Genomic DNA, 25,316 nt, shown 5'->3' on the forward strand with positions numbered 1-25,316 from the left:
GCCTTCACCATGAAGCCTCCCAAGGGGTGAAATGTACCCCACATATAGTAACCGGGGATGTGCCTTCCTGCTTTACATTGCCACTGCTTCTTCTTAGAGAACTGCCTTCCCCCACCTTTCACTCCTCAATTATTGAAAGGCAGCTAAAATCAATAGTCCAGATGGAAATGGGAAATCGGCCTAGCTCATAATAAGACCTATGGGCACAAGATGAATAAACAAACAAAATCCATATGCATACTTTTAAAGGTGATCTGACAGCCTTAATATGGTTTTATTGTATAATTTGTATGGCAGGTTTCGTTTGGCTAAGTGGTAGGAAGGGGGAAATGAGACATATGGCACTGTATACATAACATTTTAAATCATTAAGGACTGCAGTGGTGCAGTGTGTTAAAGCGCTGAGCTACTAAACTTGCAGACCAAAAGGTCGCAGGTTCAAATCCGGGGAGCGGAGTGAACACCCACTGAAAGCTCCAGCTTCTGCCAACCTAGCAGTTTGAAAACATGCCAATGTGAGTAGATCAATAGGTACCACTCCGGTGGGAAGGTAACGGCGCTCCATGCAGTCATGCCGGCCACATGACCTTAGAGGTGTCTGTGGACAATGCCGGCTCTTCAGCTTAGAAATGGAGATGAGCACCAACCCCCAGAGTCAGTCATGACTGGACTTAATGTCAGGGGAAACCTCTACTTTTACTTACATTTTATTAATATTGATTATTATTTGTTTTGGGAATGTGAAATCCAGGTGTTGTCACACATCCTCCTACAGTCCTATAATTAGTAAAAACAAATTAAATGTGCCCATATACAACTAATAAAAACAGATAAGAGTAAATAGGTCAGTATAAATCACATTTGAAATCCTAGACAGAAGAGATAAAGAATGACTAATATTTCTTTGCAGAAGTTGTCATCTACATAATTCAGATTCATTTTGGAGTATTTATTCCAGGCTAAAGCCTGATGTAACAAATGCTATAACACAATGAGGGTCTTGAAAAAATATTTTCAGAGATGCTATAACTTCCAGACATCCCCCCCCCCTCCCAAAGCCAACATGGTTAGGCTGGTTGGGAGATTTTGGAAGTGATCATTCAAAAAGTCATATGTCAATCAAAGTTAATCAAGACAGGTCTTCTCTTGTTTCTGTCCCAGTACAACTGTGAAAATGGCTCCTCAGGAGCATTTGGTGCTCATCAGATCGTCTCAGTCAAATATCTGTTCTGACTATGTTGGTAACAGGCAAGGCAGTTGTAAAGATCCAAACATACAAAACTGGATACGTCTTTTCTAACCCTCCTGACCTATGGGATGTCTTCTACTTCTGGAACCTTGTTTTTCTTACCAATGTCTCTTTGCTATATAAAAAGGACTCATGAGTCTTCTTTTGTTATTTCCCTCCCCAACTATATCCCATTTGCATGAAGTATAAATTAAACTCAAACAGAGAGATATTGATATGCCATGGATCATTTGTGTCTCCTATTGCAGTGCTCTATTTACATACTCTCCTTCCATCCCATCTGTGGCTCCATGTACACTATTGCTCATAGAGCAAAAATAGATGTGATGCAGGACATCCACAATCAAAGCTTCCCTATTAACAATAACAATTTCAAAGTGTCTGTAATGGTTTCTGACTCTGAGCCAGACCCTTGATCCCTCTAACTCAGGGTTATCTATGTACATTGACTCATAGAGGCTCTCCTCTCTTTCAAAGAGGGTTCTTTCCCAGTCTTAATTCCCACTGAGCTCTGCAACCCAGTTATCACTCTTACTGATGCATCTAACTCAGGGGTCCCCAAACTTTTTAAACTGGGGGCCACTTCACGATCCTTCGGACCGTTGGAGGGCCGGACTATAGTTGGCCACCAAGCAATAATAATAATAATAATAATAATAATAATAATAATAAAAAGAGGGTTGGAAGAGACCCTTTGGGCCATTGAGTCCAATCCCCTTCTGCCTTTGGGCACCAAAAGCACAAGCAAAGCACCCCTGACAGATGGCCTCCCAGCCTCAATGTTAATAATAATAAAATAATAATAATAATTTTCCTTGACAAAACTGAAAAAAAAAGCTGATAAGGAGAAGACCTGGCTATGGCTCACGAATGGGACACTGAAGAAGGAGACAGAAGGCCTGATCTTTACAGCCCAGGAGCAAGCCATCAGAACAAATGCAATTAAGGCCAAGATCGAAAAATCAGCAGATGACCCAAAATGCAGACTGTGCAAGGAAGCCGATGAAACCATTGATCATATCCTCAGCTGCTGTAAGAAAATCACACAGACAGACTACAAACAGAGGCACAACTACGTGGCCCAAATGATTCACTGGAACTTATGCCACAAGTACCATCTCCCAGCAGCAAAGAACTGGTGGGATCACAAACCTGCAAAAGTATTGGAAGATGAGCACGCAAAGATACTGTGGGACTTCCGAATCCAGACTGACAAAGTTCTGGAACACAACACACCAGACATCACAGTTGTGGAAAAGAAAAAGGTTTGGATCGTTGATGTTGCCATCCCAGGTGACAGTTGCATTGACGAAAAACAACAGGAAAAACTCAGCCGCTATCAGGACCTCAAGGTTGAACTTCAAAGACTCTGGCAGAAACCAGTGTAGGTGGTCCCGGTGGTGATGGGCACACTGGGTGCTGTGCCAAAAGATCTCAACCGGCATTTGGAAACAATAGACATTGACAAAATTATGATCTGTCAACTGCAAAAGGCCACCCTGCTTGGATCTGTGCGCATCATCTGAAAATACATCACACAGTCCTAGACACTTGGGAAGTGTTCAACTTGTGATTTTGTGATACGAAATCCAGCATATCTATCTTGTTTGCTGTGTCATACAATAAAATAAAAATAATAGTTGGAAGAGAAGAAGAGAACCCTTGGGTCTTTTAGCCCAACCCCCTTCTGCCTTTGTGCCGTGGGGGGCGGATAAATGCCTTCGATGGGCCACATGTGGCCCCCGGGCCTTAGTTTGGGGACCCCTGATCTAACTGGATCAGATTGTTGTAGTTGGGAAGGGAGAGAATACAGCCTCTCACCTGTCTCGCTCCAGTTGGTGCTGTAACCCTGCAGCTCCTGGCTGCCCTATTCACTTCTGCTGCGAAGGAGCATTTGGCTACTCGGCACCCTTGAAGAACCATGCTGGCTGAAGAATCTTGAAAGCTGTACTCTAGAAAAGTAACTTTTCAAAATTCAAACTGGCAGACTAGTGAGAGAGCGGATGGGATGTGGACAGCTCTCTTTTTTGGGAAGCGGGTAGTAGGCCAAAATAACACCTGCTGGCCGGTGACTGAATCAGAAGAGGCACCAGGCATTTCCAGTGCCCACAGTCGAGCTCAATGTGAGTCAGAGCCTGAGCTGGAAGCCGCAGGAGGAATGTGCTGCAAGGGCACCTTGGTATCCCCAGCTCCATGTGTAAGCCCTTTGTTTGATAGCTGCTGGGGTTAGGCAAGCGCCCACTGAGAGATTCCAGGAGCATGGTATTCACCGGCTTCCTGGCACAACTGCCTTTGCCTCTGGCAGTAGGAGTTTTGTCTTGCCTCCAGCTTGTGCCCACAGCTGTGAATCTCTTCCATTCAGTCCCAGTCTAAGACAAATTCCTGCTGATCAAAGTGTGACGGACTCTGCAAGCTTTTTCACACTATTAGGGAGTAGCTTTAGAGATGTGTTGCAGAGAGGTACCAAAGGAACATCTTGTTCCTTGAGCCCAACTTTCTGTCTGGCTCATGAAAGGGGGGCACCATTCTGTTATTTACATCTTGTCTTTTGGAGCTGAAGCTAGAGGTTGCAATAAAGTTTTAAAAAGCTCCTTGTTGGGTTACAACTCCAAGGATTCCTTGTCTAAATGGTCAGCATGGGGATTCTGGAATTGTAGTCTGAGAAAGAAACTTTCAAAATTCGATCCAGACTGTGGCTGTTTCATTTATAGGCTCCATAGGGTGGAGCCTAGAAAGTGGGTGCTTCTTCTCCCTGCAAGAATTGGCTTTGATACCTGCTATACATGTACAGTCCACGGGAAATATATTCCTGAACTTCGTGTGAATACCTGAAACCATGGATAACAGTGACCACTATTCAGAGCCATCCCGAGGTAATTTTTGGGAGTAGGTGACTGGAATTTTGGCGCCTCTCCTGAATTTTGCTGCCCCCCAAATGTTGATAAATACTGGCGCCGTTGACCTGGGAGTTTTAGTTCTCCCTTCCCCAGAGGGCCCTGCACCCAGCCAAGGACGGGCTTGGCCCTCGCCTCCCAACACAGGGCGCACCTCCTCCTCCTCACAACCCCACGCGAGAAGGCAGAGAGACCCACAAACAAGGAAGGCATGTCCCCAATCTTCCTCCCTCCCTCAGGGCTTCTCCTTCTCCTTCTCTCCGAGGCCTCCATCTTTCTCTCCCTCTCTCTCTCACTCTGCCCACACCAGCCCCTCCTTGCTGCCCGTCAATCAAGGCCGGAGAGTGGTACGCAGCCAATGGAGGGCCTCCGGTGGTCGGGGCATCATGGGCTCAGCCAATGGGAGGGGGTGGGGGCGGGCTCCGGGGAAGGAGGCTGAGGACAATGGTCGATGGTCCTATGCACATGCGCAGACCGTCCAGTCGACCCCGCAGTCGATTGAAAGGCCTGTGCACACGCACAGGACCATCGATGGGCGGGCGGCGGGCGACAGCGAGGGAGAGCAGGAGGGTGGCCGTGCGGATGGATGGCTAGGCTTTCTAAAGGCACCACCACCGCCTTGACAGCATCCCCGCATGGTCTGCGCCACAAGCAACGGCTTAATTGGCCTTAATGTTGGACCGTCTCTGCCCCTATTGAAATAAAAGATATTTGACCCAGGAATACCATAGAGTCATACTGGAGGAAGTAAAAAATGTCTAGAGAGGACGAATTTTATTGTTAGTAGATAAATGGCATGGATATAGGTCCTGCAAATACAGGGATTGTACAGTACATCACTATTAGCAAGGAGCTTAACTGGAGCCAAGATGCTTGCCTTGTGTTTTCCTGAGTGGCATAGTGTTTGTGTGTATATGTATCTTTATCTCTGTGTATATGAGAGAGCATCAGTTGCATTATTTTTCTCTACTGTAAACCCCCCACCAAACATTCTCTGCATTCCTCTTCCCTGAGGGGATTTGCTGAGACTTTCCACTGAAGGGACAGACGGCAAGACAGCAGCTTAGTGTGAATAAATAAGCTCTCTTTTCCCTTCACAGCAAAGGGCATGGCGACCCTGGAGGCTTTGGAGAGGTTTCCCTCCATCACCTCTTGTACGGGGCTCTGGCATGCTCTGCTTGAGTTCAGCTGCTTAGAGGAGTGGATGGATGTTTTCTCATGTGATCAGTCTCTTTTTCTTATCTGATTCTCCAGGCCCCTGCAGCCAGATGATTACCCAAGTAGGCAGGATCTTTCCGGATTTCATCTGATAATTAATTTATCAGAAGAAAGCTATGTCATTAGGATTCCTCTGTTGCACGCTTGATAAAGTGATATTTAGGCCTCTGACCAGGGCTTGATTTCAGCTGGATTCTAGGCCTGAAACTCACTTTGAATGCTTAGACCAGGGCTCCATGCTAAAGATATAACCTTAGCACATGCAAAGCAAAACTGCATTTATTTATTTGTGTACAGGTCAAGTATTCCTTTGGTGAAATTCAAAATGTTCCAAAACTTATCCCCATGGGTGGCTGAGATAGTGACGCTTTTTGCTTTTTGATGGTTCAATTTACACAAACTTTGTTTCAGGAACAAAAAATTATATTAAAATATTGTGTATAAAATTATCTTAGGTGATGTGTATAAAGAATACATGAAACATAAATGATTTTTGTGTTTAGATATTTCATTTAAAATATATTGTGTTAAGTTTATGCAAATATTGCAAAATCTGAAAAGAATCTGGAATTCGAAACACTTCTGGTTCCAAGCATTTCGGAGAAGGTGTACTTAACCTTTTATCTCTCCTTTCCTATATAGTCCGGAATCCAGTTGCTAGCCCAAAAAGAGCAATCCCATTGAATCAAACTCTGGAGGTGAAGTTAACATGTGTAAATTCTATTGGTTCAGTGTATTTTTACACTCCCCTTGAAGCACAGTTTGGAAGATCACTGTGAATATCCCTTCATGATGTGATTTAACCATACTGCCTCATTGATCAGATGGAGCCAAGGTTAAAGCAATTATTGTTCCAAAGAGGTAAATTGAAATGTCTTTAAAAACACCCTCCAAATTTGTTCTTACATGCTGGCTGAGAAGCAGATGCCTGACCTAATCTGGCCGGAGTAACAGGGCACTAGACATTCTTCGCATTGCTATAGTTATTTTTGATTGTCCTTTGCTTGTACTTATTGTCTCCGTTGGGCAGCAGGGGCTCAATGTTCTGTCTCACTCGCTCAGTCATTGGCATTTAGGGACAGGCAGGTGGTGATGTCATCGTCCTTTTTGTTGTTGTCATCACCACTACTACCACCACCACCACAACAACCAGTCCTTTAGAATTGCAGTAGAATAAGGCAGGGGGCCCAAGACATACATGAGGCACTCACCATGTTGTAGGATATGGGCTAGGTTTATTTATTTACTTCATTTCTATCCCGCCTTTCTCACCCAAAGGTATCAAGGTGGCTTACAAATCTGGCAAAAATTCAATGCCGATAAAAACCAACAATAACAGTAAAACATAAAACAGTTAAAAACTATTAACATTAAGCAATAATACACATAAAACAGTATACAAAATTTAAAAGCATATAAAGTGCATAGTTCCATTCATCCAAAAACCTTGCTCATAATCCTTAATCCACATCATGTTGAAGCTGTAGAAACGTATTCTTTAAACGATTGTGCGCAGGGCCAGGTCTTCTGCTTTTGTCTAAAACCCAGAAGGGATAGCGCCTGCCTGATGTCGCTGGGGAGGGAGTTCCACGGCCGAGGAGCCACCACTGAGAAGGCCTTGTCTCTTGTCCCACCAATCATGTTTGCGAAGCAAAGGGACCGAGAGCAGGGCTTCTCCAGACAATCTGAAGGTTCTAGTAGGCTCATAAGAGGAGATGAGTATGGACAGGTAAGTTAGACCAGTTTGGTCATCTTAAGAGGAGATGCATTCAGACAGGCAGGTTGGCTAGTTTGCACTAAGACATTTAGAGTTGTAGGCTGAATAAAGTAACATTCCCAGACGCTTGTAAAAATGTAATAATCACAAACTCTACAAATCGTCAATCTCCTGCTTCCTGGTGGCACTATTCATAAATGTATTGGGCAAATGGAAAGAAAGGGGCCTTGATGGAACAGCCAAAGGGGCTTCTTTTAGCAGTAGTGCTGGTGGCCATAAGGTGTATCTACATCTTATGGAGCTCCCAGTGGTGCAGCGAGTTAAACCGCTGAGCTGCTAAACTTGCTGACCGAAAGGTCGGACGTTTGAATCCGGTGAGCGGGGTGTGCTCCTGCTTTTAGCCCCAGCTTCTGGCAACCTAGCAATTAGAAAACATGCAAATGTGAGTAGATCAATAGGTACTGTTCAGCAGGAAGGTAACAGTGCTTCATGCGGTCATGCCAGCCACGTGACCTTAGAGGCGTCTACAGACAACGCCGGCTATTCAGCTTAGAAATGGAGATGAGCACCAACCCCCAAGGTTGGACATGACTAGACTTAATGTCAGGGGAAAAATTTTACCTTTACCTACACTGTAGAATGTAGTTTGACCTCACTTTAACTGCCATGGTTCAAAGATGTGGAATCCTGGGATTCGTAGGTTGTAAAAATACAACTCTCATAATCCCATAGCACTGAGCCATAGCAGTTAAAGTGGTGTCAAACCGCATTAACTGCACCATGTAGGTACATCCATAGAGTCCCCCTCACATTTCTTCATAATCCCGAGAAAGGTTGGGAGGAGGGTATGTTAGAAATTTGGGAGCGGGCACTTCCAGTCAAATACATGGCCACACAGCCCAAAAGACATACAACAACCCTGTGATCCCGACCATGAAAGCCTTCGACAATTCTTGAAAAGTGTTTGTGGGTGGTTCAGTCTCCATGTCCCTTGAATTGTGGAACACTGATGATACCCCATGGGCAGAAAGCATACACACATATACACAGTGGTATGAATATTTCTAGGCCCCCTCCTTTTTAGGACATGCTGAAGGCTGAGTTATTTTGAGTAAATTCCTGTTTATTTTTACCATCTCTCTCTTTCCCTGAACCTCCTCTCCCCCTCCACTCTTCTTCGCCACTCTGGCTCCTTCCTGTAGCTAAATTAACGTCCTCCCTGAGCCAGATCTATAGTAGTCAAAATGGGAATTCTTGGTGAGCCCGATCATAGGAACAGGGACTGCAGTGTTGCAGGGTGAGGTGTGGGAGCCAGGAGGAAATGGAGGAGGAATACTTGCTGGCTACAATTTTCACTAACATTTCACTCTAGATATGATTATCTTTACTCCTAACACTTAGGTCAGTATCTACACTTTCCATTACACTTCCGCATGCATGCTAATTAACACTTTTGGGGTGTCTTTCTACTGCTCTCTTTGCTATGACCTTGCAGAACTTTACTTTCCTGATTTAAAGTTAGCTTCTGTAAAGTCATACCAAAAAGAAATTGCACTGGCCATAAGAAAAACTCCATAATTAATACTGTGATGCTGATGTTGATTAAGCAAAAAACTCACATTTTCATGATGTTTTGGTTAACAAAAAATAATTACAGCAATGAGGAGTTTGGAATTTGTAAAGTCAGTCTCAGCGAGGTGGGGATCTTTGCTCCTCCAGATGTTTTCGTTTGTAATACCAGTCTCCTGACCAGCTAAGGACTTGTAGGAACAGTAGTCTAAAATGTCTGGAGGGCCACAGGCCCTTCACTACTGCTGGAGACCCATACTTGAATGGGTAGTGTTGGTTGTAGTTTAAAAAGTACCAAAAGGTATGATCATTTGTCTACACCAGCGGTTCTCAACCTGGGGGTCCCCAGATGTTTTTGGCTGACAACTCCCAGAAATCCCAGCCAGTTTACCAGCTGTTAGGATTTCTGAGAGTTGAAGGCCAAAACATCTGGGGACCCTAGGTTGAGAACCACTGGTCTACACTAACATTACTACAAGTGTTTAGCATCACTGTAATTTGTGTTCTCAAAAACTTTATTTCTTTAGATTAGATTTGGATTACCCTCATCTTTCAATGGGGGCGATGTAAAACTATATATATATATATATATATATATATATATATATATATAGTACAGAGTTGGACAAGGTAATCTGAGAGAACTGCCATATCCATATGAGAAAACCAGGAATTAATAGTAAAAGCAGCATGACATTTACTATCAAAAGCTGGTTGGCTCAATGAGAGCCTTACTAGCAGTTTTTATGGACAATAAAGAGGAAAGTGAATGTTAGTCCTTAGGGAGGAAGTTGCACATCTGTGATACCACGGTAGGAAAATCTCAAATACCTACCAATACCACCTTAATAAGTGAAGTGGGACATATAACAAGATCTCTGCTGCTAAATGCAAAGTTCAGGCAGGAACAAATAGGAAGAGGTAGTCTTTGATGAGTGTGGCTCTTGCCAGTTAGTGTTTCATAGGTAAGCACATGCTTAAACTTTTATATAATGTGATTTTATTTTGTAATGGTATCTGTTTTTATATGAATTGTTGTTTTGTACATTGTCTTATATGAATTGTTGTTTTGTACATTATTTTTAGGCACTGAATTTTTGCCTACTTATTGTAAGCCATCTTAAGTCCCCTCGGGGAGAAAGGCGGGGTAAAAGTGATGCAAATAAATAAATAAGCACAAATCCATTGATTTGGATTCAGAAATGAACTAGACTCCAGTGTAACTGTTTATTTCACATGCTTTTGTGGAAATTTTTTATCTGGCCACCACAATTTGAAACTAACTTCAGTGCAGATGGGGCCTGAGGCAGAGCAGCAAGTGGCTTCCCTTCCTCTTGTACTTGGTCAAGGTGCTAAGTTATTTTCATACGTAGAGAAGAAATTCCAGAAGCATCCCTTCCTCCTCTCTTGGGAGTTAAAAACACAGTAATAACAGATTAATACTGAGTTATTTATTGCCTCTCCCCCAAATCTGTGGCTTAAAGACAAGTGCTTCACTTTGCTGATGGTGTTGTCGACCGCGTTTTAGGGGATCGGGGCCCTTAAGGAGAGACCCGATCCGGTTCTGAGAGAACGGACCTTGGTGGAGCCAATAGGAAAATATGAGCCGCAATACAACCTGAAGCCGAAATGAAGAAGGTCCGCCAAAGTTGAAGGAAAATCCGCCAAGGAGTCTTTATTGAGCAATTCAGCTGAAGAGGACTCTAGTAGCGATCATTCGGTCTACTAGGGTACCATACAATCAAAATAAAGCCATATTTATACAAAATTTCAGTCTGACAGCCCTTTGAATTTCCCGCCCTGCTCCCCCGCCCATCTGATCGTTGATAGGCTAGAAGGTTGAGCGAGGCGGGCTTTCGTTTCCCGCCTTGCTCCGTTGGCCCAATAGGAAGCTGCCTTTTGTCTCTACTCGGGCCAATCAGGAAAGAGAAAGCGGGAGTTATTGAAACAATGAGGTGACAGGGCAGGAACTGTCGGATTAAGTCCTGCTAGACCGATTTCTAAAAGGGTGCTTAATTTATTAATGGCAGCAATCAAGGGTGTCTGGGTTTCTGTCACGTATACAGATTTTAGATATGCCTTGGGGTGTCAGAGGTGGAAGCAAAGATGGGTGGTGATGAGCCATATTGACAGGCTCTGCAGGGCGCCTTCCTGAGGCGTCCTGGTTTTTCCTTTGGGTGAGATATGACAATGTTTGCCTTGGGGCGAATCACCTTTAGGTCAACACTCCGAATTCGGCGACTCAAGCCCTATATTGTCCATGCAATTTGAATTTGATTGGGTTTAGCGGTGGCAGATTATCCTTTTGTTTTTGGGAAGGGAAGCCTGGGTCATAGGAAATGGGATAAGTTCTGGGGTTCAGGTTGAGTTCAAAATATTTCCTATTTGATTTCATGACTTGACAATTATATGAAATAAAATGAAAAATAAAATAAAGTTGGAATATAAACCATGCTGGGAAAAATACATATTTTCCGGGGATCCCAAAGAGTACAAATACATATAGGCAGATAGATAGCTTTCATGGAAATAAGGGAGAATCCATAAAAGTGAGTTACATTGCATAAAGGGGAATCATGAATGATATAAACAATTGAAAATATTTGATAAGAACGAAGTTCATAACATCTGGAGAACCCAGCATGGAAATTCATAAAAGTGGAGTTTTAGCAGCATGATTTTACAATTCATGAAGTTGTTATCTCTTGCCTCAGGCTAAAAGGTCAAACACCTTTTGTGCAGAGAGTCACAGTAAACTCCAGTAAAAAGTCTCAATCACCTTCTACTATAAATATATGGAATATAGAACATAAAGTCTTGATTTTTGAACTATCTTTTACAAAGTCCTGGGGGGGGGGGGGGGTGGTCACCTCGATCACAATGGTAGGGCCTAGTTTTCAGTTTCAGATCTTTCAAGCTGAATCCACACTAGGGCTGTATTCTAGTTTCAATGTGCAGTATCCTGTCCTGGTTTAATCCTGATAGTGTCACAGTCTTTTTGAAGTCCAAACTTAATTTGGTGTTCCCATCTGAAGCCACATCAGTGTAGAAGGGTATTTTCTACCATGGCCAAGTGTGTTAAAAAGTTAGTTTTTCCAAGCAAGGTTTCACTTTAAAATTAGCGGAGTGTCATGTGTTCCAACGGAACGGATCAAGGTAAAGGCAAATTATTTTGCAGTTGTGGATTCAGAATTAGTGATTACTACAAAATCCCCCCCAGTCCCAGTTAATATACATTGTCACTGTTCAGACGTCATGCTTTTCAGATATGTGGGACTGTTTGCACAACTGTTCAGAGAGATGTCTGAGCTTCCATATGTTTAACTGTCCTGTCCTACATGCACATACATGTGTTTTGCGACTATGGTGTGGAATTAAGCAACACCTCCCCCTCCATACACACACAAAAGAACAGCATTGCAAACACTGGTTTGTGTGCAGATGTACACACCTGTTATTTTCTGTCTTGAACCAAACCACATTTTTTTTGGCTTTGCTTTTGGTGGATGTGTACTTGTTGAAGTGAATAACAAATGGTTTTCCTGAGCTTAACACATTCAGGCTTTACCCTGTATCAGAGGCTTCATGGGATGAGCTGCATTGTAGGCGATAAACAGGGAAAAACAAATTGTATTGATTTCATCCCATTAGGACAGTGCAAATGCACGTGCACATTATGTGCAGAAACCACAACAGCTGCACAAATGTTATGAGCTCAACATGCATTCTCCCTGCAAAGAATGTACCTTCCCAACAAAAGCCCATTAGGATATAAGGTGTAAGAGTCGCAGCAGTGGGACAGCTGTCCTTGAGGCTGATTTTCCTTTTGATTTCTGTTATGTGATTATTTCTGGCTTCTGAACGGCACTGTTCCTTGGTGCTTATTTAGGACTCACTTGGGAAGCTATTGTAATCATTCTAGAGTGTCCTTTGCCTGTTTCTTTTGATCAGGATTCCCAACCCAACTGTAGACTCTTGAAAGTGGGCTTCCGTGGCTGAGCATGGATTCAAAGCCTAGTTCTTAGTCTAGTGTGCAAACTGTTAAACTACACTGGCTCTTACTCTCTGATCAGACGTTTCTTCTATGTCCCCAGCCGTGTGTACTGCATACTCACTCTGGATTAAAGTCAGAGCAGCCCCCGAGAGAGCAGTTGGTTCTTTGCAGACTGTAAATTGTCCAGACTATCGTGATTTTTATTGCAGAGGGGCTGCTGAAATCAAAAAGGTTTATTTGGCTAAGTTTCTGCAGCCTATACACAATTATAACACTATGATTCCAATTCAACCTCCATGATTCCCTTCTAAGGAATCCTGGGATTGGCAGTGGAGGGAGGAAAATGTAAAGCTCAGCCAGTGCTCCTCTTGTGCCTCTTGCCAAAATGCAAACTCTTCAGGATTTAGCCATGGCAGTTGAAGTGGAATCCATAGCACTACAACTAGGTATTGTAAAGGAAATCAAGGATGGGGTTGTTCTCCTGGCACATCCATCTTTCTCTTACTCACCATGATGCCTCATCTCTTGGAGATTAATTACTCAGAGGCTACTTTTTATTATGCATACCACTTCCTGGCATTGACATAGCTGTGCTCATTGGGTGCTTTATTACCAATACAGCCCTCTGATTAGATTGCCATCGGATCAGCACTCAAGATAACATTTTGCTGTCGGATCCTCTGCAATGCCAGGATAGAGCTGCACAGAAGGGTTGCTAAACCTTTCTTTATTGAGTATCCCCTTATGCTTGAAGCTCTATGTATCAAGTTTCAATAAGGGCGGAGGACAGGTGGTTGAATACAAATCCCTACCCTTTGGCTCGGAAATGTTCTGGAGACATATTTTCCAGAGTGGAATGAGCCTGCCATTGCTGCAACTACTATTTCTGATAAAGAATGAATTATTAGGTAACACTCCATTTAGGAACTAGAGGCCAGTTTGAGATGCATGAATCAAAAGAAAGAAAATAGTATTTATCTTCTCATCTGAACACCTGGGATAGTCTAGTCTTGCCCTGGGATAAAAAGCAGGATTCAACCTACCCAGTCCCATTGATGGAGGGGAGAACCTGAATCTGGTCTGCTAGGTTTCTCCAGGTTGTTATGATCCTTTCTCTACAATATTGTCATTTGATGGTCTTCCGGCTTGTGTGTGATTGTCCCCTGATTGAGAGAATGAGGTGGGCAATACTTACGGCAAATGAGAGCTCAAAAATTGAGCATGACCACCTAAAAACGGTAGAATGAGCAGCGGGACTACAGCCATTTGTAAATTTGGTGCTGTTCATATAAATACCCTAAAGGCAACCCATCCACCTGATCTTGGAAACTAATCACGATTAGCCCTGATTGTTACATGGAGTATTCCTTGCCTATCAAAACCGTATGAAACTCACAGGGCAGACATATGCACACTATCCACTGGGAATTTAGCTGAAATTCAATCCCACCCTTTAGCTTTGCTGTAGACATTAGGAGAGTCATTCTATATGTTAATGCCATTAATTCTGTTGATGAAAGTCTAGCTATGTTTTTAGCTGTCAGCTCTGCCTAAACCTAAAAGATAAAACTAGAGGCTTTCAGACACATTCTTCTTCAACTGTATGTAAAATGGGAAACATTTTATACATCTCGTCCATCTGGGGTTTCCTGGCAAAGAGAACCATAAAGGAAACTTGTTGATCCTATCTGGCTGCTTTCCTCGGTGGGCTTTCAGATGACATTTAATCAGCATGATAAATTAAATCTCTGCCTAATCTGAAACAGCGACTGGAAAGGATTTTTATTGGTTCAACACTACTTAATGCGTGATGTTGTGATCGGAGTTTGGAAACAGTTATTTTTGGACTATAAGCCCCACAACCCCTCAAGCATCATAACTGGTGAGAGATGTAATTAAAAAAGTGAGTTTTCCAGGCTCTAGAGACAATACATATTTGAAAACCAAATGAATGTTCCCCTTTTATTGCCTTTTGTTGCCAACATGAGAAACAAACAGGAATGGCCCTTGTTTGAAAGCCATGTCATATGTGGCTGTGATGCCTGTTTTGTTCTTTGACAGAAGCAAAGGATGGCCAACAAACCTTTGAGTGTTGGAAACTTTTGATCAGAATTTTTAAAATTTGCCATGACTTCTAGCCATTTACTTTCTCTAGTGAAGCCAAACTTCTGTGTTTATGTCATTTTTTGTTCATTCTTTTCTTAAATAGACCTACTCTCTGTCTGAAACTACCCCTTTTCTCCTCCCCCTTCCTGAAAATTCCCACTTTCCAATCATGTCACCATATTATTTCTTTGAATTCAGGAAAACTTAGTTTTGAGTAGAGGTGCATCGGCTTGTACTGTTTGGTGAACACAGCACTTTTTTGCATCTCATTCAAAGCAATGAGCAGTGCCCCTTCTCCACTCCAAGAGTTGTTCTGGGCTTTATATTCTGCTTGTTTTTTTCCCAGTCTTCTTCAGGCAGCAGATAATTTTAAAAAATTGAAAGTCATGCTGCCCCAGCTATTTCATGAACATTGCTCCAAACAAAGAAAGACCTAGTCCATGTGCCGCCTCTGCTTCTGAGCTCTTAAGACAGAAATGAATACTGTGCTGTGAGTTTGACATTATTAGAACTGTGATAAAAGATACATACATAAAATTGTTGTAGATTATACAGTAGAGTCCAATTAGATCTGAACTCAAGCAACCAGCAAAAAATTTGAAGAAATAATCCCACAATTATAAAGCTGTTTTTATAATACAGTGAAACCGTGTTAAATTACTTTAAGTTCATCTTTGTCTTCATTTACTTTTAATTACTGAATTTCAATATTAATATCAAGTCTGTGAAGAATTTCCGGTATAGTACGGTATGGGGTATAATATTAGGCCAGAAATTACATTTATCCGGCATGTACAGATCCCCAAAGGTGCTGATTAACTGGGAGTCTTTTGCATATTGTATTAACTATTTCCTCATTTGTCCTGTTATACAAAAGCTTACAAAGTGACATAGACCAGGAACACTTTCCACCACTGTGTCTCTGTTGGGGATGGCAAATCCAATTGAAAGCTTTACAGGGAAGTGGGGAAATGAGTGGGTTTTTCTCATTCCAACCAGAGAACAGATTTAGGATTGTTCATTTTTTTTGCTGGTTCCTCTGTGCTTTGCATAATTGTGCAGGAGAATGCATAGCTACATACTGTTTTCATAGTTTCTGTCTGTTGTTTTTGAAGATCCTCTAAAACTCTAGAGATTTCTGCATGTATATGTCCTGTGAAAATTTTGATGTACCGTAAGTGAAAGAAAACTGTAATGCAGAGTAAACCTTAAGTTTTTAGTTTTTTTGTGTCAGGAGTGACTTGAGAAACTACAAGTCACTTCTGGTGTGAGAGAATTGGCCATCTGCAAGAACGTTGCCCAGGGGACGCCCGGATATTAATATGTTTTTACCATCCTTGTGGGAGGCTTCTCTCATGTCCCCGCATGCAGCTGGAACTGATAGAGGGAGCTCATCCGTGATCTCCCCGGGTTGGATTCAACCTTCAGGTCAACAACCCAACTGTGATGACTCATGGGCCATGTAGTCCCGTTCCTAGTGCTGTTGTGAATGATGAAGAGGAAAACTTGGGTTTTCCACCATTTCAGCCAGAAAAGGAACTATCCCAGCCAGAAATTGAGCCTTTGCACCTGCAGGAGGCTTGTCTTCCAGAAATCTGCCAAACAAGCCCTGAGTCGAGTTCTCCCCCTTTTTCGCGCCGTAATTATTATCTCCAGCAAAAAGGAGTGCAACAAGCTAATCGCAGGAGTTTGAGAATTGCAGCAAAGCATTCAGATGATTAAGCCTGCTGCCATGAGAAATTTTAGGGAGTCATACATCTGGACACAGAGATTGACTTTTGTTTCTGATTCCCCAGAGAAGTGTTCTCTGGTGGGAAAACGAGGCCTATTTAGGTTCCTTGCTCCCGAAGGAATCTTGCGGAGTCAATTCGTCAGCTACCGGAGCAGCGTGTGTGGACAGCTACTCCTGCTTTCAAGCCTTTGTTCCTGTTCCAAGCCTTCGTTCTCAGCCTTGTTTTCTCCCCGGATCTTGCCTTGTTTTCCGGACCTCGCCAAGTAATTACCACGGATCTTGTTCTTGCTCCTCGTTTCCTTGTTGCCTTGAATCAAGCTTTGTGTGCCAAGAATCAAGTTATTTCCTAGCCTTGCTCAAGTTCATGGACTAAAGGACCTTGTCATCTCCCCTCACTTGCTTGGCAAGTGAGTGTTTCGGTTATTGGATTACAACTTTGGACCTTAATATTTCATATTGGACATTACTTTTTTGGACTAATTTTGACCTTTCCTGAAAGGTCTACTTCTGGACTATTTCCTATACTTGTTTTTATTAACTTTATATATTTCCTTAATAAAGATATTAGATAGATTCTGGCCTCTGTGTATGGTTATTGGTGCTCTGCAGCCTGGGTCGTGACACCAACCTTCAAGTCATCACCCTGCCGGCACAAGGGTTTAACCCACTGCACTGAAGTTTTTAGATGAAAACACTAGAGTCAATCCCACTATTAGGCAGATTGAGGCAGCTGCCACAGGGGGCACATTTGGAGTAACATGAGAAGACAGAGATTTTAAAGTTATTTTATTGTTGTTTACTGCATGAGGGCTTTTCAGCAGTGGAACTCGCTGCCCCAGAGTGTGATGGAGGATCCTTCTTTGGAGGTTTTTAAACAGAGGCTGGATGGTCATCTGTTGGGGGTGCTTTGCATGTGATTTTCCTGTTTCTTGGCAGGAGGTTGGACTGAATGGCCCATAAGGTCCCTTCCAAATCTATAATTCTATGAATCACACTTGGCCTGTTGCAAGTTCACAGCCTTGCCTTTTTCACCAGATCATTGCAAATAATTTTTTTAGTGGCCTTCAACTACCAGCTGGTAAACTGGTTGGGATTTCTGTGAGTTGTAGGCCAAAACACATGGGGACCTTAGGTTGAGAACTACTGCACTAAGGGGATGTCTGCCATCATCCCACTGTACTGGGCAGTAGGGCTAGTAAGTTGTCGTTCTGATTTTCTCACAGTGACCTTATCAATTGTGGGAAATTTGAAACAGATGCTGGAAGCTCACTAATGTAGGAAGACTCCACCAGAAAGGACTTTAAAAGTGTGATATCATCAGGCCCAGATGATTTGCCTTCTAGATACAGTACTGGATATGTTACACATCTCCTTTGAAGCTAGGATGTACTACTTACTGGAATGTTCAGCAATCCACATTTGATGGCAGATATAAGATTTTTACACGGTGCCTCAGGAAGATGACTAGTATTGACTCCTTGCTCCATGTGTTTGCTCTCTCTTGGTTCAGCCTCATCCAATGGCCACTTTCACTATTCTGTTGGACACTAGTCATGAACCATTCATCCTTTGCATGTATTGTAAAGCTACCTACACAGCCTTAATAAGTGTGTTTGCATGTATCCTAAATTCATGTAGTGTTTAGAACATTGCACTGGGATTTGGAAAATGTTAGTCAGTCATTACAGTACAATAGAGTCTCACTTATCCAACATAAACGGGCCGACAGAATGTTGGTTAAGGGAATATGTTGCATAATAAGGAGGGATTAAGGAAAAGCCTATTAAACAACAAATTAGGTAATGATTTTACAAATTAAGCACCAAAACATCATGTTATACAACAAATTTGACAGAAAAAGTAGTTCAATACGCAGTAATGCTATATAGCAATTGCTGTATTTACGAATTTAGCACCAAAATATCATGATATATTGAAAACATTGACTACAAAAATGTGTTGGATAATCCAGAATGTTGGATAAGTGAGACTCTACTGTATCTCTCAAAATGCATTCATTCTACAGAGTAGAATGAGACAGGAGCCACCAGCTACTATTGGAGGAAGAAAATCACACCTGCTACTTTGAGAGAATTGAAAAAAAAGAAGGAATGTAGATAAAACATATTTATTTATTTATTTTTCTTTTATCTATATTCCTTCTTTCTCTTGACATGGAAACCAAGGTGGCTCAGATCTTGAATTAAGACAAGATATATCTGAATAGCATAATGATGATAAAGTTTAAAATTAAATAAATCACTATATTAAAACATCAATATTTTTTTAAAAGGTAAAATACCATACAGAATGGCAACTTAGAAAATCAAATGCCTGTTATATTAAAAAAGGGTCTTTACTTGCTGGTGGATAAATTTTGAAAACATCTAATTAAAATTACTAATGAGTAATAATTAATAAAATAATTATTCTAGAGAGATGGGTTATCAGTGGTTTGAAAGATCAAACTGAGGTAGGTCATCTATGGTCTGGAAGATCAAGCTGAAGCAAATTGTGCAGTAGGAAACAAGACTAAACTTGGCTGGGGCTTCCTTGTTCCTGGCACAGCCTAGATCGAAGAACCGGTGCAGCTGTTCAGCCATGCTGAATTATTGTATTGGCCATGGTGCGTAGGTGGTTGTGTTGATCCACCCATCACTCTTTTACCCTGTTTTGAAGCATTCTGGCATCTAACTGTCATGCATAGTTATGTTGGATTCTGACATGCCTCTCTTGACCAAAGCTACATCTATACAGGGAGAGGTTTCTAATGCAGACACTCCTTTGGCCATCTTCATGGAAAAATCTCTGTCCAGAAGCTTGGACATCCCAGTGGGAAGAGCATTTGGTCCCTGAGAGGAGGAGAAGCAGGAAGCTGGGTGTGGGGAGAAAGGATTGGCCTTTGCAAACTTCATTCCCCAAAGGATTTGACATCCACAAGGGCTGTTGAAGGGTTTGTACTCTTTGCAAAGGGCAGTGTTCTCCCTGGGGTCTGTGAATACTGCCGTGGAACCAGAGTAATGCTGTATGGGTGGATCACATGAGGAACCACAGCGACCACTGCTGATTTCAACTTCAGGCACTTTGCTCCAGTTTCAGCACAGTTCTAGTTGAAATAGGAAACAGTGGATGCAGGTGATGAACTTTTCCTCAAAACATTAACTGTCTCGCAGGAACACGAGATAAACATTCAGCAGGGTTTTAAGCTTTGATCCATTCCTAGATCATCAGGGAATGAAACTGGTTCTTCCTTTTCTGCAGTTCTTAGATTCCCTCAAGTCCCTAGCAGGCTACATACCTTTCTGTGAATACTTACCAATCATTTAGCCTGTTTTTCACAATGAATCAAAATATTTTACCAGAAATCAGGACAGGGAATTATGTAGCCCTCCAAAGATTTATTAGACTGCAACTCCCAGTGTTTCTCACTTGTTGGCAAGGGCTGCTGAGACTGGCAGTCCAAAGGTGATTATTGATTATTAAATTGTCTATGTGTTGTCGAAGGCTTTCGTGGTTGGGATCACTGGGTTGTTGTATGTTTTCCGGGCTGTATGGCCATGTTCCAGAAGTATTATCTCCTGATGTTTCGCCCACATCTATGGCAGGCATCCTCAGAGTTTGTGAGATATGTCTCACAGTTATGTTGTTTGCCTTCAAACCATTTCTGATTTATGGCCACTCTAAGCTTTTTAGGGTTGGGAGTGTGTGACTTGCCCAGGGTCATCCAATGGTTTTCCATGGCTGAAAAGGGAATGAAACTCTGGTCTCCAGAATAGCACATTACTCAAACCACGACTCAACAAATACTTCAGTATCATTGCAAACGTATGACCTTCCTATTAGAAATTCATGCTATAAATCATGTATATTTTTCTGCTCATACTCCACATAAAAGACAATGTTTTTGCAACTCATCTTAATTAACAGTCGTACTTTACTGGTGCTGTTTCCATATCCACCAACACAGTTTCAACCAGCTTTCTCCCCAAAGCTGCCTTTCAGGTGATGCTTCCTTATGGCTGTGTAGTCTAATACGTCCGATGAAGACTAGATTAGAGTCCAAGGGTTTTCCATTTACGTGTATTGAAAGTACAAAGAAAAACTACTTTTCTGTCATGGTATTTATATGACAGAGCAGATAAGGAATGTTAAGGATAAGCTAGTTGTAACTATATACGCAAGCCATTGCATCTAACTATATATGTATTGTGACTACAGACAAGAATAGGCTACAACTGACTGGCTTATAGGCAAACAGCAAACCTTATAAAATGGTTCTCAGCCTGTTAACCTTATATTTTTGGACCTAGCTCTGGCATGTGACTGGGCAGGACTATGAGGCAAAGGCCGCTTTGTTTTGAGAGGCAAGCATGAAATCGTTTGCTCCAAATCACATTATGTCCTTAGCTAAGAATCCCAGGAGCTGAAATAGGAGGGAGGGAGGGAGGGGTGACAGACAACTGTGGTAGACATCCAGCAACAGGTGATGGATGTCAGTGATGCAATGGTGTTGGGGCATGCATTTCAATGGTGCTGATCAGATGTTTTCTTATATCCCGGTGGAAAGCTTAAAAGATCTGCTATTGCTCACTGCTTCCTCCATTCTCCCACACTAAAACAAATAAAATAAAAATAAAGAGTGATGGTGATAAAATGTGATTAATGAAGCACATTAATGTCTTGAGAATGGCCCAAGGTGGGTGGGGATGCCGAGACTATCTGTGGCATAGCACATAGGAGATAAGCAGGTACTACCTCAGTAGAAATCCAGTTCCCAGTTGGTTTTTATCCATAATTATTCCCTGCTCCAACACTTTTTTTTTGTATTTGCTGTATTTTCTATTAGTCTGGGGCCCCTGGTGGCACAGTGTGTTAAAGCGCTGAGCTGCTGAACTTGCAGAGCGAAAGGTCCCAGGTTCAAATCCTGGGAGCGGAATGAGCGCCCGCTGTTAGCCCCAGCTCCTGTCAAGTTAGCAGTTCGAAAACATGCAAATGTGAGTAGATCAGTAGGTACCGCTCTGGCGGGAAGGTAACAGCTCTCCATGCAGTCATGCCGGCCACATGACCTTGAAGGTGTCTACGGACAACGGCGGCTTTTTGGCTTAGAAATGGAGATGAGCACCAACCCCCAGAATTGGTCATGACTGGACTTAATTTCAGGGGAAACCTTTACCTTTACCCTCTCTATTAGTCTAATTTTCTTTCGTGTACATCTTTGTCCTGGGACAGTTCCTCTTCTGATCATTTTTTGCTCTGATCTATTCAACCTACGCTTTGAGACTTGGATTTTGTTTTGTTTTGTTTTGTTCTTTTCTCTTGAAAGCTGTTTCTCAGTAAACTCTCAGCTTTCCTCTGCTTTCTGCTTCAACTCAGTCCTCCCATTCCATTCCTGAAATTCAGTCTCGTATTTTAAATTAACGTTGCCTGTTTTTCATTTTGCATCTTTTGTACCTTAAAGCCAGTTGAACTCAGCTGGGCTTACTTTTGAGTATGGAGGATTATATTGTGAAACTGGGAAGATAAACGGAAAGGTGTGAAAGCATGAATAACTGGCTAGCCTCATATATCTGAAGCTGGATAACAGTTATGAAATCAGAACATATCCAGTTTTGTATAATTTTGAATACTAAGTGGGATTAGACCAATTGGTTATTACCTAAGGGCCTTCCACACAACCATATAACCCAGAACATCAAGGCAGGAAATCCCACAATATCTGCTTTGAACTGGGTTATCTGAGCCCACACTGCCATATATTTCAGTTCCAAGCAAATATTGTGGTATCTGGGCTGGGCTGTGGCGCAGGCTGGTGAGCAGCCTGCTGCAATAAATCACTCTAACCATGAGGTCATGAGTTTGAGGCCAGCCCGTGGCAGGGTGAGCACCCATCAATTAAAAAATAAAAAATAGCCCCTGCTCATTGCTGACCTAACAACCCGAAAGATAGTTGCAAATAGGAAATAAGGTACCACTTATAAAGTGGGGAGGCAAATTTAACTAATTTACGACGTTGGAATGAGGAAGTGCCGTCACAGTGGATGATGAAGCAGCTGCTCCCCCCGTGGCCAGAATCGAACATCCCCTCAGGAGAAGGTTAAATTACCTCTGCGTTTGTCTCTGTCTCAGTTCTATGTGTATATGGGCATTGAATGTTTGCCCTATATGTATATAATGTGATCCGCCCTGAGTGAGAAGGGCGGAATATAAATACTGTAAATAAATAAAAAAGTAAATAAATAAATATTTCCTGCCTTGATGTTCTGGGTTCAGTATTCATTTACAAGTGTTTTCTAGTCAGAATGATTCATTACAATTTTTAAATTAATGAAAATTCAAAGGAAAATTAATGAGTGCTTTTGCTTTTGCTGTGATTGTCAATCATGTCACATTACAAAAATAAAGAAACAAAAATACTTCTAGAATGGATAATTTCCTTACTCTTCAAGCAGAATGGGAAGGCCACCTGAGCCAGCCTTCCTTCTTTCATGACTGGGAGCAGCTTTGGGAGAGTCCAGGACTGTTTATGAACAATGGCTATGTCTTTATTTTATTTTATTTTATTTATTTACAGTATTTCTATTCTGCCCTTCTCACCCCGAAGGGGACTCAGGGCGGATCACATTGTACACATATGAGGCAAACATTCAATGCCATATAACATAGAACAGAGACAGAGACAGACGCAAAGGCAATTTAAACCTTCTCCAGCTTCCAGTTTCCAGAGGGTATGCTTGATTCCGGCCACAGGGGGAGCAGCTGCTTCATCATCCACTGCGACGGTGCTTCCTCATTCCAACGGCGGCTGGATGATTTTTATGGTGTCGGAAATTAGCCTCCCCACATATAAGGGGTACCTAAATTTCCTACTTGATAGAAACAACTATCTTTCGGGTTGCATAGGTCAGCAACGAGCAGGCGCTATATATATTTTTTTTAATTGTCAAGTGCTCACCCCAACACGGGCTGGCCTTGAACTCATGACCTCTTGGTCAGAGTGATTTATTGCAGCTGACTGCTAACCAGCCTGTGCCACAGCCCGGCTGGTGATGTGTTTAATAATGTTTAATGTTTTATTAGGGGAGGGTCAACTTTGATGTTTTATACTGTTTTTATCAAGGGCATTGAATGGTTGCCAACACTTTGAACCGTCCTGAGTCTCTTTCGGGGTTGAGAAGAGTGGTAAAATAAATATCGCAAATAAATAAATAAACAATGGACCAAATGTTGTAACTCAGAAGACAGCTTCCTAAGGAGGTTTCAGTGTCTGGTATCTGGCTTTTGTTTTTTTACATTTTTCCATAACCAACAAAAGTTAAGAGAGGCTACAGAAAGAAGAGTGCAAAATATCAATTCAACTTCAAATTAACATAACTACAAATTACTATAAATCATGCAGTCCATTTTTTGTTATTATAGATTTTAATTCCCTTGGCAATTAATGTTTTTTCACAAAATGTAATATGTCCTTATGGGCTTTTAAAGAATACAACATTTGTTGTTGTTGTTGTTGTGTGTCTTGGAGTTATTTCTGCCTTATGTGACCCTAAGGCTCTGATGGGATTTTCTTGGCAAGATTTGTTCTGAAGAGGGGTTTGCTTTGGCCGCATAGGGCTGCCCTATATTGCACCGCTAGCACAGGCTCATTAACAGCCATGAATTGGAACTGAGTCATTTTCTCCTTCCATCAGTGAACTTCTCCAAGCTTCCTGGTCCCCTGAATTCCATGTTCTGCTTTCTTTCAGGTTATTGGTGGGAGCACCACAGGCTGCTGCTTTGCAAGGTCAAAAGGCTAACAGGACTGGTGGCTTGTATGCGTGTCCCTTGACTCACGAGACCAATGATTGCAAACGTCTAACTATTGATGAGGGAGGTAAGGAAGCATCCTGGTTGTGTTTGCTTGAATGAAAACAATCTCCTTCATAAACAGTCATTCAGTGTTGGGTGTGGATCAGGCTTAATCTGGGATTACCCCTGAATGTATATTGGACACAATCCCTTCCAGAGTTGATAAAGTTACTTTTTTGAATTACAACAGCCACAATTCCTCAAGTAGATCGCATCTTTGCCTCCTATATATGGCTTCATTTATGCACAAGGCAAGGAATGCATCTGGGATCTGTTTCATTCAGTACTAGTACTCTGGTGAAGAATATATGAATCAAAATTAGGAAAAAGGATCAAGCGCCTTAAATGTATATTTAAATGCATAATTATGTATATTTTAATGTAATTTTTAATCTTGATGGATTTTTAAATTTGATGAACATTGTTTTTTGATGTGTATGTTTATATTGTAAGCCGCCCTGAGTCCCTTGATGGGTGAGAAGGGAGGGGTAGAAGTGATGTAATAAATAAATAAATAAATAAATAAATAAACAAACATGTAAACTATCTCAATATAACTATTGCCTCCTTCTCCTATGGTCAGAAATTAGAGACAGGGTCAGCAAGTTCCCAGAGTTGGGGGTCTAGATTGTCACCCAAATCCATCTGGGCAAAACATAACCCTGGTTCTTAAATTTGCCACAGCAGAAGTAAAAAAGGCATTTTTAATAGCACCATTTTCCTTTAGAACAAAGCAGTTGCATGCTACATACTTTTGATTGCAAGCAGATTAATGACTCCAGGTGGTTTCTAGGAATATGCATCTGTTTAAAAATCTCTCTGTGTGTGTATATTCATATATACATTCTTACTGATTTAAAGGCAAAACACTGCTTTTCTCATAATGGGGGCAAAGGACCTTTAGGATGTGGAAAACATTGCCAAAAATGAACAGTTGGTTGCATGTACAGCTTGTGGATGCCCACTCATTATCCAAATTCTGTGGTTTATGG

The 25,316-nt window shown here is 41.9% G+C and overlaps 1 protein-coding gene across 4 annotated transcripts in view; it reads left to right on the forward strand.

The window, feature by feature from the left end:
* itga7 (integrin subunit alpha 7) overlaps positions 1–25,316 on the forward strand; it is a 73,403-nt gene that overhangs the window by 9,797 nt on the left and 38,290 nt on the right. For all 4 annotated transcript variants that reach the window (XM_062971020.1, XM_008114400.3, XM_016994978.2 and 1 more), the window contains exon 2: positions 24,222–24,349. In XM_062971020.1, the coding sequence (XP_062827090.1) occupies positions 24,222–24,349 (128 nt within the window). The remainder of the gene's footprint in view (positions 1–24,221; positions 24,350–25,316) is intronic.

This window comes from Anolis carolinensis, chromosome 2 (genome assembly GCF_035594765.1).
Source record: "Anolis carolinensis isolate JA03-04 chromosome 2, rAnoCar3.1.pri, whole genome shotgun sequence".
Taxonomy (NCBI): Eukaryota; Metazoa; Chordata; class Lepidosauria; order Squamata; family Dactyloidae; genus Anolis; species Anolis carolinensis.